At 34.8% G+C, this 15,543-nt stretch overlaps 1 protein-coding gene across 4 annotated transcripts; it reads left to right on the top strand.

Moving 5' to 3' along the window:
* Positions 1-1,469: 1,469 nt before the first annotated feature.
* Positions 1,470-6,662, top strand: LOC8268565 (OVARIAN TUMOR DOMAIN-containing deubiquitinating enzyme 9). 4 transcript variants are annotated; one of them, XR_007216412.1, is made up of 11 exons: positions 1,470-1,742; positions 2,261-2,675; positions 2,764-3,032; positions 3,574-3,647; positions 4,116-4,170; positions 4,292-4,378; positions 4,487-4,560; positions 4,663-4,711; positions 5,094-5,355; positions 5,702-5,786; positions 6,006-6,059. XR_007216412.1 is itself a non-coding variant. In XM_048375899.1 (11 exons), the coding sequence occupies exons 2-11, from the start codon at positions 2,360-2,362 to the stop codon at positions 6,286-6,288; spliced, it is 1,122 nt and encodes a 373-aa protein (XP_048231856.1). In that variant the 5' UTR covers positions 1,490-1,742; positions 2,261-2,359; the 3' UTR covers positions 6,289-6,662. The 4 variants fall into 4 exon arrangements, 2 of the variants coding, with proteins under 2 accessions (XP_048231856.1, XP_048231857.1); XR_007216413.1 differs by having other exon boundaries at positions 1,479-1,742; positions 4,292-4,366; XM_048375899.1 differs by lacking the exon at positions 5,094-5,355 and adding an exon at positions 6,233-6,662 and having other exon boundaries at positions 1,490-1,742; positions 6,006-6,062.
* Positions 6,663-15,543: the final 8,881 nt, after the last annotated feature.

Raw genomic sequence — 15,543 nt, 5'->3', positions numbered from 1 at the left:
CTGAATCCTTACAAATCGATATTTTTTAATAATAAAATATTTATTTTTGTCAAAATTATTAACAATATATAATTTTTTACATAATATTTTTTTTCTCCCTTATTATTATTATTATTATTATTATTATTATATTTTGGCTATAACGAGCGAAAAGCACCAAAACGTGCAAGACGAATTAGGTTTTTGTTTTGCCTCGTAGTCTTTTTCTTTATGACCAGGGTAGGTAAAAATTAAGAGACCTACTCAACTATCATGCAGGGATAAATAATCCCACATCTATCATGAAAAAGCCTTTGAAGAATATAATGGGAAGGCTCCTGGAAGAAGCGGTAGCCAAGGGGAAGCTCGTTGGCTGTTCCAGCCATCTTATATATCTGCAACAAAATTGGATTCTCTCTACACATAATAGACTTTAACTTGCCAAGCCTGAGACAGCAAACTCCGAATGCTTCTAATAAAAGAAGCATAGGAACCCACAACATCATCCTGTCCAAGAATCAACGACACAACGCAAGCACTGTCCCAACCAGAAGTTTCCTATACCCACACTCCCACGCCATCAGCAAACCCTTGTAAACCCCCTCGTAGCTCAGCATGAGTAATGGAACAAGCACTAAGGTTCATAGAGAAACCACCACACTATCACCCGCCTTAGCTAGCCCGGTCACCGCACTAAAAGCACCATCTGTGTTGAGCCTAAACCAAGAGACCAGCAGAGGGATCCACCCTAATAATCTCTCAGTTCTGCTACGAAAACAGACAACAGTTAAAATTCCTTCAACTCTTTTGAGAATATCATTCTCTGCCTCATAGTCTTTTGTTTGCATTATCTGTAACATGGGGGTGTTGTAGTATGTTTGCTCTTCAATAGTAAGCTAATACCAGCTGAAATATTCTCAATTAGACTGATAATGTTTTTAATATTGTTATTGTAACCAGTGTTGAGAAAATTACACTTTAAACATAATAATATACACACTTTAAGCCATTTTTAATATCTAAAATAAATTAAAAAGGTTTAGAAAACCTCAAAAATTTATTTCCAAAAGTCATATTTGGTAAATTTTAATATAATAAATACAATAATCAAGTGATTTGTTTGACAACTGTTAACCCCAAAATTTATTAAATTTTTTAATTGTAATACTAATTTCTAAATTTTAAACATTAAAAATATTTCTATTTAAAAAATTATAAATTAATAAATAAAACAATCATAGCAACGTGACATTTTTTTATAATAATATTTAAACATATAAATTTTTAGTTATTTAGTTATTTAATATTTCAAAATTTTAATTTAATTTAATAAATATCTAAATTTTATTTTTATAATCTATTAAATATTTTTAATTCTTGATTTAATCTAATAAGTATTTTAATTTTATCTTTTTATAATATTTAAGTATTTACGATTAGTAACGACAACAGCCTCCAATCTAACGGCGAAGGATCATCCTTTCTCCTTGTCCGGTCATGTCCGCTTTGGCGTGCCCTTTCTTTCTTTTCATTTTTTTAATTTACTTTTTAAATTTTGGGTTAAATATGTACAGTATAAAAGATAACGATTTTCAAGAAAAGACGCTTCAATAGACGCCAATTAATCTACGATATTCAATCACCTATAAATTCGTTTCAAAGAAAAAACAAATAGCCGCAAACTTGTTCGACCTTTAATCACAACCGCCATTTTCTTCAACGAGAAGGATTCTTTTCTTTCTCTTCTTGATATTATCTTTCAGGTACATTATTTGGTTTTGTTCATTGTTTATCTTTTCAATCCAAGAAATTTTATGTGTTTTATTCACTTCTTCATGTTTTCTTTTTCATCCATTTCAAAGTTGGAACCAGGGGGTGATACATCTAATTAAAAATTTTGATTTGGTATGTTCTAATTTTGGATTGGTGCTTTGTTTAAATTTAAAGGTGCTGGCATGATCAATATTTCTTAGTTTAAACATGATGTTCAAAGTAAATAAATGGATAAATTTATAGGTAAGAAGAATTCTATTGATTTAATTATGCTTATGTTTTTTTTTTTTTTTTTAATTTCTTTTGGTTTTTATTCTTCTTCATGAAGATTTATGACGAACCCCATTTGAAGCCTCTTTTGGACCCGTATCTATGATTTCTTTTCGTTTGTATTTTTAGTTCATCTATGTTCTTATAACTCCAGTTTTGTTCTTCTCTATGTGTGAGTTTCTTTCTTTCTTTCAAATAATGAATCATTGTGCTTTATTTTATCGTGGTTATTTTACAGGTTTCCCGTAGTTAATAAAATTTTGTATTGGAACATAAAGCTGTATCACCAAGACTGTTTAGATTAGCTCTGAAACATTTTCTTAATTATGCAATCACGATGATTGTGCATGAGCAAGATCCCGATGTTGTTCGCTGGGGTCTCCATACCCTAATAGATGTTTGTGCACCGCATTCTGGCCCATGTAATAGTGTTACCCATTATGGTACAAGTGAATGTCAAGTTGGGTATGTTATAGAAGGTTATAATGAAGATGCAAATAATGTGGAGAATGATGCGGTTATTGCACGTGCCCTTCAAGAGGAGCTTTCACGTATTGATGCTGCAGAAGCATCTGGGTTTCATAATACCGGGCAAGAATCAATTCTTGCACAGAACTGGGTTGCCTCTCCTGGAAGAAGTAATAGTTCTGGTAGTTGGAATTCATTCCTGTTTAATTCATTGCTTTTTTTTGGGGTTTTTTTTATCCTCTTCATTTATTGAATAGTATCCACCATTTGTAGAGGACAGAAATGAGGGTCACAGCAAATACAATATAGATGCTGATGAATGCAGCAAAAAGGAGTCAGATTCTTCTAGCAATAGTAGAAGTGAAGATAATGATGCAGCACAGGTTTCTTTTTCATCTCCTAATACTGGAGAAGAATCTTTTCGTAGCACTGGAGAAGAATTCTTTAGAGTGCAAGACCTGTCACATCTCCTGGAAATAGCAGATGAGTCTACTCTTGATGGTGAAGTGGGCAAGAGGCTAAATCAGATGGTTCCTGTTCCTGTAAGTATAACTGCAATACATCATATTCATCTGAAAATAAGATAAAATTCCTTCAGCAAAGTACATTTTAATAATTCATGATATACAAAAACCAGTGGGGAATGACTGATGGTTAGATTTAAAGAGCTTAATAAATGCAAAAAAAAAAAAAAAAAAAAAAATTGTACCATTTTTTAATGAATTCCAAGTTGCTGCAGTAGTAACTTATTCCAATTTTTAATGAATGCATCACATCCATATGTCACCGGCAATTAGTTCCATAGAATACTTACTGATATTAACCACTTCAAGTGATTACTTCCGCTGGGTAGGTCGATTACCTTGGCTGTTTTTTGATGCTTTCCTATATAAACACTGTGTACCTGGGTTGCAGTACCTCTTTTGGGATTTTATAGTAGTACTTGTTATTGAGCTGAAATGAAGAGTGGGAGAGTCTACGCATGGGAGTTTAATATACTAATTTGTTAGTCACACTATGATACTGGCTGACTATTAACTTTTATGAATTTCTCATATGTTTCCTTTTTTTCTTTTTTTGCAGCATGTTCCAAAAATTAATGGAGAAATACCATCTGAAGATGAAGTCGTATCAGATCATCAAAGGCTGTTAGACAGGTCTGATGTTCTTTCTTTCTTCTTTAAATGCTGTTTATGCTTAATCTCTATGAAAATATGTATTGGTCAAACATGCTTTTTTAAGTAGAGGTCCAAATATTTCTCTTTTTCTTATGTTTACAACTTACTATGGTGGAGTACAAGAGGTAACAATTTGTCAGGTGGTAGATTGTTGAGTGCCATTCAGAGCGTTTCGTCAAAAACATTGATTATGATGGATTCTCTTAATTATTAAGGCTAAAACTATCGTTGTAACATTTTAGTATCTCTTGGGCATTTTTAAATCTCTGCATGATGTATAATGTATTCGCATATTCTCAACATACTGTAGTAGGGTTTGCAAAGTATAGTTCTTTTTAATGTTTCACTTCTGCCAAGTTTAGTGCTGTGTGTTCATATTGACCTTTTAGTAGAAGACTATTCATTTTGTTTTGGAAGTTAACATCTACATCATTGTATTGGTCTTAGGTTGAAGCTGTATGATTTAGTTGAGAGTAAAGTCCAAGGAGATGGAAACTGTCAGGTTGGTTCCTTCTAAATTGGAAATTTCTTTTCTGGGTTTAAAAAGCTGTTCTCTTTTTCCCCCTCATTACTCATACATGTTATCAACTGAAATTTGTCTTATTAGTTTCATATTTCCTCAGTTCCGTGCCTTATCAGATCAACTCTATCGTTCTGCTGAGCACCACAAAATCATAAGAGAACGAGTTATTTCTCAGGTTTTTGATGGTGTAAACAACTTTATTTATGTTTGAATGTGTTTGATTTTTATCATGCCATGCCCCATGATAACCTAGAAAGGTGATTCCTGCTAATTTTTGACATCATATTATCATCAGCTGAAGACTTGCCCAGAAAAGTATGAGGGTTATGTTCCTATGGCTTATGGTGACTATTTGAAGAAAATGAGCAAGTTTGTTGCTGACCTTTATTTCTTTTGTTTGTTAAAACTTTATTGAAGTAGATTATACTCATTTGTTTCTTTTTTTTGCCACCTGTTATGTAATATATTAAGGACGGGTGAATGGGGTGATCATGTCACATTGCAAGCTGCTGCAGATTCGGTATGGGCAACAACCTAACACCTTTTGTACTTCCTGGTTGCAATGTTGTTATTTGGCCCTTGTCCTATTTAGTAGCTTAAACTTTTAAGGAATTTATATATGATTTTATCACATCAAATGCCCTATTATATGTGATTTCAAAATCTTCTATAAAGAGGTTATCTAATTAAGCCTACTTGTTCTGCTACCTAAAGTTAATTATTGTATTAATGCTGTTGATACAATTTAAATTCTTTTTTGTTCAAATAAGGTCAATTCCACTTTGAAACGAGTTTCAGTTTTCCAGTAGCATATGTGCCGGATATTACTGAAATTTCTAATCATATGTGAAAGAGCTGTTACATGCCATCTAAGACACAGGAATGAATATGCTACAAAACAGGTATTTTTGGCGTTTTCTTTGTGGGCATGAGCCAGCAGTCCTGGAGTTATAGCCATGACCATTAAAAGGAAGAGAATTGGGAAGAGTGAAGCGAAGTTTGAGATTGCTACAGCCATTGCAATCTGGGCCCAAATTTCTGACAACAATTTAAAACCTTGTCCATTTGAATTTTGAAGGGCTCATAGAAAGAATCGGTTACAGGACAGGAAGTTTTGATCTAGTACTCTATGAAACTCAATGAAGTCTTGCTTTCAAGTTAGATGTGGGTCCAAAACCTTTTACTGCGCCGTACCTATCTATGTCCATTTTCTCCATGAAATGTTTATTCGTTTTTGTCCTTCCATGTCTTCAGCTTTGAAGGCAGTCACGACCCTCCTTTGGTTCTTCTAAGGGTCTGCCTTGTACATGGTCAAAGCATCTCTACTCAAACTCAAACAATGTCACTCCATTTTGGTTATATGTCATAATAAATGACCTTAAATTTGAAATCTGGATTTTTTTAAACTGTACTGCATATTTAGATGAACCAAAGTGCTTTGCGTGATCCTGCAATTATTATAATTTTTTTTTCTTATGGATAATCAGTGTATGTTTTCACGTAATTGCAGTATGGTGTCAAGATATTTGTGCTAACTTCATTTCGGGATACATGTTACATTGAGATCCTTCCGCAAACTTTGAAGTCTGAACGGGGTAAGAAAGATTTCCTAAGCTTTTTGTTTGCTGTTATGAATTCATGTAAATGAAGAACCTCAGAAAACCGGTTTTACTCTTTTGCAAATAAGACTGGCTTATTGATCAATTAAATGCTATTTGTTGGATTGAAAATATGGACTGGTGTTTGGAAGCTTTCATTTTTTACCCTTGTGCCATGCCATACTATTAAGATGCTTATGACTTTGTTTTGGCCAGTTATTTTCTTAAGCTTTTGGGCAGAGGTGCACTACAATTCAATTTATCCAGAAGGAGGTAAACTTTCTACAACTCATATACATTATTGTATTTACATGAATAAACTGCTTATTTCAAGTTTCTATATTGATTATATTTTGGAAAAAAAAGTAAGCGAATTAACTTTTTCCTTTATGATTTTGTTATCCTTTTTGTACATTTATTTAGTTGTTGTTCTTACCATACAGAGCTACCTCTGCCTGAGACTAAGAAAAAGAAAAGATGGTGGATGCTTGGAAGCTAAGAATTTTCAACAGCAAGACTCATACGAGGTAGAAAGCTTTCACGTAGTGCCAGATGTAATTATAATGCTTACTGTGAGAAAGAATAGGGTAGAGATGTCTTGTACATACCATTTTTCCATAGATTTTCTAATTAATTCTTTATTCTTTTCTGGCTTTTTATTTTTGCTTTTGCTTTTGCATTTTCTTATTGTATATAGGCCCTTGCCTTAGGCAGATATTTGCTAAGCTGATGGTAACACCAGCATTGTTTGGCTGGTGTACAAATCAGAATCACCAGCATTCTTTAGCTGGGATACAAATCAGGACAAATTATGTACCACTGTTGATACTAGGAATTGTCATTTTAATAAAACTACAATTTAGGTTTTCTGTTCGTCTGTGTGGCTCGAGAGAACAAAAGTGTGAGAAATTTTGCCTCTTGTTTTTTTCCAAAGTCTGGTGGATTCAAGTTTAATTTTATTATTTTTACATAGAATTTGGATTTGTATATCTGCGGATATTTAGTAATTTTTTTTTTTGGACCAAGAATTAAATTAATTTAGGAGCGGCAAATTTTTTTTTTTTGGTCAATTTTTTTCTTACGATTTCTTTTCAAAGTTCTTTTACAATTGTTTTTAAATAATTTCTTTATACCGTTTTCTTTAGAACTGCACTTTTTTGGTATATTTTTATTATCATCAAATGACTTTTTTAATTTTACTTTTATATATTTTAAACTGTTTTTGGTATATATCTTTAGTATATTAGATATATTTTTTAAAGGGTTAGATGCAGTTAATATCACAACTTTCTTTATTTTTTGCAATTTTAACTAAATCTTTCAATTTTTGCAAGTAAAGGCATAACGTTATAAATTTTTGCAATTTGAAACTACTTAGTAAATACCGTTTGAAATTGTGCGATATGGATAACGAAGTTCCAATAAGCTTTTCCAATTTATCACAACACTCTAACACGTCATTGACATCTTGACTTCTTTCAAAACTCAACGTTTTGTTTAAAATAGAAGGGAAGAAATTAATTGAAACCCTAGCATAATCAATACTCTCAAAAATAGCACAAAGCTCTGGGAATTCAAGCACTTCACTGTTTCAAGTGCCATTCCTACCAAGTATTGTGGCCATGACATGGTGGCTGACTTTCTAATCTCATGGACTGAAGAGAATCTAGGAAGAAGAATTGTAAGTGGTTATTCCTGTAATGTGATGTTGCTTTCTTTCTAGAGTTTATAGAAATTGCTTTCTAATTTGATTTCTTTTTCAATTTTCTCAAGCTTGACGAATGTTTTTTTTTTGAATGGTTTGATCGAGAATTATCATGCTTCTAAAGGGGGTTAATGCTGAGGTTGAAGGCTCAAAGGAATAGCTTGCAGGAGAGTGAGATGTAAAGCTAAAATATGGAGAATGATAAACGAGAAAGTTGAAGCTGCCCTAAGCAAAAATGAAGAGCTAATGTTAAGTAATGTACGTTTGGGAAAGAAGTTTGAAGAAGCTGAGTGCCAGAAGACTCAACTGCTTCGAGAGTTGAAAATGTTAAAGTAAATGTTGACAATGAATGAAAGTAGATTGTATTGCATAAGCTTAAATTTTGAGTTTATTGTTGGTAGCCAAACTAACATACAACCTACTCAATAAGAAGGAATTTAAGTCCAACAAATGGAAATGTCATTGAAACAAACTGGAATAAATCCAATACATAATTAAAATGTTTAGTTATAGAATGTGGCTAATAATATTGCCAGTAATAATAAAATAAGCCACTGATAACAACATAAATATTAATAATAACATAAGCTAGTAATAACAAAATAAGAAAATATTTTCACTTCAGTGTGCATTGCTTTCTTGAATTCCTAGAATTTGTGTTGACGTATTGCCTCTATCTATGCCTTTGCCTTTAATAGCTCTACTACCAAAGTTTCTTCCTCTAGTTGGTGTTCTACGCCCCCTCTCATATCTCTTCCAGCTGATATAGATGCATTGGCAGCCCTTGAAGAAACAATAGACCTTGCATAGGAAGCTATTGTTATACTAGTTATTTCACTAGTAGTGAGTGCAACATTTGGTACACTAGCAATTTGCTTGTTTACATTTCTGGTTATGGTTATCTTTGTTGCAGTTTTATGTCAGATATGTATCTTATCCTTTTATTCTTGAGCATCTATCAAAAGAACAAGAGAAACACATTAGTAACCAGTGATATATACACATCATAAGTAATTGACAACAAGTCAAATATATAAACCCTCGTGTATATATTCTTAGTTTCTTCAAATATTCTCACACCATATCCTTATCTGACCTTTCTGAACTCAATTGTACTTATATTGGTTGTCTCCCTCTGTATTGTTTAAGTTGACTTTGGAGTAGATTGTTGTTGTGAAGTCCCCTCGTCAGGTAGAGGTGTTTTCCTTGATCTGCCTTTTTTGACCTTAAAATAGCTCAACCAGAGTTAGGTCAATTCATGCCTAACAATATTAATCATGAAGATTAAACATAAAGTTTTAGCATGTACTTATTGGAAGTCTAGCCGGTCTTTGGGTAGCTTCCACATTTGTCTTACATGATCTCTTGTTATGGCCAACTATGCCATATTTTTTGCATGTCATCTGAATACCTGATCTAGTTAGCTTATAAGGGTTTTTTGGGTCTTCTTCAGGGGCTCTCTTTCTAGCTTTTTTGGGCCTTCATAGCATCTTTCGATAAAGAGGTGGTCTAATGGCAGCTCCTTCAACTGTTGGCCACAATATCCTGCCATTTATAGGCTCTAAGGCAAACTGGTATATTTGTATATAATTACTCACACTATAATAAGGGTCAATGTATGATGCAGAGTCCTGTTTCCTGAAATGCATGCATCCATACATGGTATCCCTGATAAGTCGCAAACCCTACAAGTACATGACTTATGAATCAAATCCACTACAAACCGATCATATTCCTTATTATCACTTGAGATTTTCCCCTCACAGCTGGTTTGGTTATACATAATCTACTATTATATCTATATTTCTCAAGCTTTACCTTAATCTTAGGACAAATACTATCTTGACAACCACTCATATCCATTAGCTTTTTATGTTGCCTTTCCAACAAAGCACATCTTATATCTTTTAACATATCAATAATGTGTTTAGACCTAGCTTTCATAATGTAACCATTAAAAGCTTTGCACACATTATTGTCTACCATGTCAGACTAAAGTATAACAGTATAATATGGCTTACAAAAATTTTTAGGGTCCCTGTTTAGAAAGTTAATATAAGTAGCTTCATTTTCTGCTTTGTTGAGTAGATGCGGAAGCTTCGACTAATAGGGAATGATAAATTAGTATGAACATATAAGAATTTAACGAGGTTTAGCAAATTGCCTACGTTCTCCAGGTGATTTGTTTTTACTATATGAAGGAATACACCAACAACTTGTACAAACCACAAGTTTGTTGTAGAAAATAGCTTATCCTCACAAAGAAATATAACCTCTCTTTGTTTTCCCTCTATTTTCTCTCTTGATGAAGAAGTATTCTTTTCAATTGTGATTTCCTGAAGATGAATAGATTATTTCTTCTTCTCTTTTTTCTCTCTTATATAGGAATCTCTTATATCTCAATTACCATTCAATAAATAGAAAACTCCTATTTTGATGTTGCTCTTTTCACCGATAAAGAATAAGACATATTTCTCATTTCTTGGGTAATTATTCTTAACCACAAATTATGCTCACAATTCTCCACCTTATACACAATTTAAAAAAACCTCAGATTTTGGACGAATACGAGAATAACCGCATGCGTAATAGACTTCATCATTTGGGCTGCATCATTATTCTCATGACTACCTACGTACCCTTTGATCGGGATCAAGCCAACCATAGTTCTACCTGTCCTCCATATAGTCTTCACCTCATCTGTAACAGTCCCGAAGGATTATGCCCCTCTCGGGCAATTTAACATGGGCCAATCTGAAGCAATTCCAAGCAGTGTTGGAACTTACTGCCTGTCACAACTTTGGTTAACATGTCCGCGGGATTATCCTTTATATGTACCTTCATAAGAGAAATATCACCATCTTCTATGACATCTCAAACAAAATGATACCTAACATCAATATGCTTTGTACGAGCATGATGGACCTGATTTTTAGCCAAGTGAATCGCACTTTTGACTATCACACCAAAGATCCACACTATCCTGAGTTATTCCCAAGTCATACAAAAGACTTTTCAACCACAATGCTTCCTTCACTCCCTCTGCCATAGCTATATATTCAGACTCTGTAGTTGAGCGTGCAACTGTAGCTTGTAGCATTGATCTCCAACTAATCAGAGCACCATATATCTTGAAAACATAACTAGTGGTAGATCTTCTTTTGTCTATATCACTTGCATAGTCCGAGTCCATAAAACCGCTAACTTGACATGTATTTCCATCAAAGCATAGTCTAGTATCGGTAGTACCCTTCAAGTACCTTAATAACCATTTTACTGCTTCCCAATGTGCCTTACCAAGTTTCGCCATGAACCTACTGACAACACTGACTGCTTGCGAAATATCTAGACGTGTACACACCATAGCATACATCAAACTTCCAACTGCACTAGCATAGGGTACACCATTCATGTGTGCCTTTTCTTGTGTTGTAATAGGAGATTGCTTACTAGAGAGTTTGAAATGTTGTGCCAACGGAGTCACCACTGACTTAGCATCTCTCATACCAAACCGATCAATAACCTTCTCGATGTAACTATTCTGACTCAAGGATAATTGACAAGTTTTTCTCTCTCTTCTGATCTCCATACCCAGTATCTTTCTAGCAGCGCCCATGTCCTTCATATCAAACTCCTTACCAAGTTTGACCTTCAACTTATTTATCTCCACCACGCTTCTTGAAGCAATAAGCATATCATCCACATACAATAAGAGATAAATATAATCACCTCCACGAAGCTTTTGAATGTAGACACAACAATTATAATCACTTCTGGAGAACCTATGCTTTAGCATGAAAGAGTCAAATCGCTTGTACTACTGTCAAGGCGACTGTTTTAATCCATATAAGGATTTCCTCAAGTGACATACATGACCCTCATTTCCCTCTACTTTGTACCTTTCTGGTTGATACATGTAGATTTCCTCATTTAAGTCTCCGTGCAAGAAGGCTGTTTTGACATCGAGTTGTTCTAACTCAAGATCACCATGAGCAACAATGCTCAAAAGCACCCGAATAGAAGTATGCTTTACCATAGGAGAAAATATCTCATTGTAATCCATGCCTTCTTTCTGTGCAAAACCTTTGGCCACTAATCTTGCCTTGTATCTTGTACCACCAAGCTCAGATGAATCTGATTTTCTTTTATACACCCGCTTACAACCAATAGCAGTCTTTCCCACAGGTAATGGGACTACCTCCCATGTTTTGTTGTTATGGAGAGATTCCATCTCTTCCTCCATAGCGACTAACTATCTCTCTCTATCAATATCTTTGATAGCTTGTTTGAAGGTGAACGGCTCATCATCCTCCACTGAGAGAGCGTATTCTAACAAGTTTACTTGCCCGTAATGTTTCAGAGGCTCGTCAGCCCCAATACTTCTGAACTGATTTATAAGCTCTCCTTGGCCTAGTAGAAGCCAAGGTCTTCTGCTGTTGTTGTTGTAGTACTTGTGCATTTTCCTGCTGAACCTCCTCATGTTCAAGCTCATCATTTTCTTGACAATATCTATCACCATGATATTCCTTTTGATCATGATTAGAATCTGGTTGGTCTTCAGATTCTTCTATCTCAACTACTTGAGATTTTGACGTTACAACATCACCACTTTTGGGTACATCCGCTTTTGATAAAGCTGTCATGGAGTTCTCATCAAAAGTAACATCCCTGCTGATTACAAACTTAGAATCCTCAAAACACCAAAGACGATAGCCCTTGACTCCTCTTGCATATCCCAAGAAAATTGCCTTCTTGGTCCTATTATCAAGCTTGTTGTCCTTGACATGATAATATGTTATGCATCCAAACACTCTAAGTCTTCTATAATCTGCATATTCTCCTGACCACACCCTAAAAAGGGAATCTCCATTTAATGTCGAATGTGGAGATCGATTCACAATATATCAGCTGTGGCCGACTCAGCCCACCATTCACGACCCAGCCCAGAATTGGAGCGCATACATCTAGCCTTCTCAAGTAGTGTACGGTTCAGTCTTTCTATGACTCCATTCTGTTGTGGTGTGTCTCTGACTATCCAATGTCGAACAATGCCTTTTTCATTACAAAACCTCTTGAAAGCGCCATCTGTGTACTCTGTACCATTATCAGACCTCAGAGTTTTCAGCTTCTTATTCGTTCTGTTCTCAACCATTTCTCTCCACTGTTTGAATGTCTCAAATACCTCATTCTTATGCTTAAGGAAATACACCCAAGCATATCTTGAGTAATCATCTACAAACGAGACAAAGTACCTGGAACCACCTTTAGAAGCAATTTTAGCCGGACCCCAAACATTTGTATGCACATAGTCTAATATCCCTCTGCTTTTATGGTTGCTTGTTGAGAATGAAACTCTGTGTGATTTTCCATACACACAATGCTTGCAAAACTCCATACAAGGCTTCTTCATGTACTTTAACAAGCCTTTTTTACCAAGTAAATTTAGACCCTTTTTCGACATATGTCTAAAGCGCATATGCCAAAGCCTAGTATACTCTATTAGGTTTCTCTTACTCCACTAGTTCCAACCACTACATCACCTGTAATTATATTGCCAACAAGATGATACAAATTTCCATGACGAATTTCCTTCATCACCAATAAAGAACCACTAACAACTTTTAGAATCTTGTTTTCACCAATTAGCTTGCATCCTCTTGATTCTAATGCACCTAGAAAAATCAAATTCTTCCTTAAATCGGGGACATGTCTAACATCCATTAATTTCCTAAAAACACCATCATGCATCTTGATCCTAACTGTACCAACGCTCACCATATTATAACCATGGTCATTACCATCAAAATAGTTCCACCATCCATAGGCTTATAGGAAGTGAACCACTTCCGGTTTGGGCACATATGATAAGAGCATCCAGTATCTAGAATCCAATTGCTTGAATTTTCATACGTAAAGGAATAACATTCTGCGTCCCACTCATTCGAAGCTACACTAGCTTCGTGCTTCACATCTTGATTTCCCTTATTCTTGTTGTTTTTGTTCTTCCATTGCACCCTCTTATTACGACAATCCTTCTTCCAGTGCCCAAGCTCACCACACTTGTAACAACGAGTTTCCGCTAGAGATCTAGATTTTGATCTAGACTTTTCCCTTTTACTATTTCCTCTGTCATTACCCCGTCCTCTTGAAAACAAACCTTGTGCTTGTTCATTGCTTGCATTAGTCATACCACTAGTGGCCACCTTCCGTGGATCATCTACTAGAAGCGTCGTTCTAGTTTCATCCATGGTTAGTGTCTCTCCCACAAGCATTAATGTTTGAACAAGATTCTCGTATGATTTCGGCAAAGAAAGCAAAAGCATAAGAGCTTGATCTTCATCTTCAATTTTCACATCAATATCCTTCAAATTTGAAATTATCCTATCAAATTTGTTGATGTGATCATGGAGTGAAATTCCTTCCTCCATCTTACAAGTATATAACTGAGACTTGATATAGATTATGTTCGTTAGAGTCTTCGTCATGAAGTTCGCCTCCAACTTTGCCCACACACCTGACGCGGTTTCCTCGTCATCCACCATGAATGCGACATCTCTTTCGAGACATAAGACTATGGCAGCACGTGCTTCCATATCGAGCTCCTCCCAGTCATTATCCTTCATATCTCCGGGTTTCTTATCCTTACCCAACAATGACTTGTGTAGCTTTTGAGATATTAGCAGATTCTTCATCAGCATTCTCCAATAGGAGAAATCATTCTTCCCATTAAATTTCTCAATATCATACTTACCCACTTTAACAATTTCACTACTAGCAGCCATTGTTTCCAAAATCAGACTTTACCGCCTTAGATCTTGATTTGGTTCTGATACCAATTATTGAGTAGATGCGGAAGCTTTGACTAATAGGGAATGATAAAATTAATATGAACACACAAGAATTTAACGAGGTTCGACAAATTACCTACGTCCTCCGGGTGATTTATTTTTACTATATGAAGGAATATACCAACAACTTGTACAAACCATAAGTTTGTTGTAGAAAAGAGCTTATCCTCACTAAGAAATATAACCTCTCTTGGTTTTTCCTCTCTTTTCTCTCTTGATAAAGAAGTATTCTTGTCAATTGTGATTTCCTGAAGATGAATGGATTATTTCTTCTTCTCTTTTTTCTCTCTTATATAGGAATCTTTTATATCTCAATTACCATTCAATAAATAGAAAACTCCTATTTTGGTGTTGCTCTTTTCACCGATAAAGAATAAGACATATTCCTCCTTTCTTGGGTAATTATTCTTAACCACAAATTATGCTCACATGCTTTTATCTCATCTAATGCCTCATTCAATGCTGCCTTGTACATGCTTCTCACTGCCTTCCAGAATATATTCTTTAATGTCTGCCCTTTATACTTTTTTTCTAGTTACAATAAACGTGTCTTGCACAGTTGCGATGCTGTAAATGGTGTTAGCTTGCTAATGGTATTGATGAGTCTAAGACAGTAAGATAAACACAATATTACAAATAATAAAGTTTATACACTATTAATGGATAAAGCATAAACATATTATACCTTCTGTTGGTTAGAAACAAAAGTCCAACCAAGACGCCTACTTGTAACTCTTGGAATATTTTTCCAAGAACCAATTCCAGAAATATTCATTTTCTGCCTCCACCACTGTTTAGAATACAGAAAACATCTGGTCATTAATGTCCTTTACCACTGCTGCCAGTAATGCTCCTCCCAAAAAGGCCTTTAAGAAGCATCCATCAAAACTCAATATGGGTCTACATCCTTTAAGTTATCATTTTCTCAATGAGCTAAATCCTATAAATAAACTTTTGAGAACTGCTCCCTTCATCCAATAAAAATTCAAACTTGCTTTCTTTATCAACCCTCATCAACTCTGCCTTATAAGCCCTTAGCATAGTATAATGATAAAAAACAGACCCTCTAAGCATTCTAAGCGCCTTCCACTTGGCCCTATACAGCTTCTAATTACTTATGCTCATAACAAATTTATCCAAGAGGTCGTGCTCTAAGTCTTTAATAGATCAATTAGGGTTCATCCTAAATCTATGAAGATAC

The sequence above is a fragment of the Ricinus communis genome, chromosome 6 (genome assembly GCF_019578655.1).
Source record: "Ricinus communis isolate WT05 ecotype wild-type chromosome 6, ASM1957865v1, whole genome shotgun sequence".
NCBI classification, from domain to species: Eukaryota; Viridiplantae; Streptophyta; class Magnoliopsida; order Malpighiales; family Euphorbiaceae; genus Ricinus; species Ricinus communis.
The sequence above is the reverse complement of the archived record's forward strand: the minus strand, read 5'-3'. Positions and strand labels throughout refer to the sequence as shown.

Coding starts and splice junctions, on each gene's coding strand:
- LOC8268565 (XM_048375899.1), top strand. CDS start 2,360: ATGATTGTGCATGAGCAAGATCCCGATGTTGTTCGCTGGGGTCTCCAT. Junction 4,561..4,662: donor TATTTGAAGAAAATGAGCAA/GTTTGTTGCTGA, acceptor TAATATATTAAG/GACGGGTGAATGGGGTGATC. Junction 4,712..5,701: donor TGCAAGCTGCTGCAGATTCG/GTATGGGCAACA, acceptor ACGTAATTGCAG/TATGGTGTCAAGATATTTGT.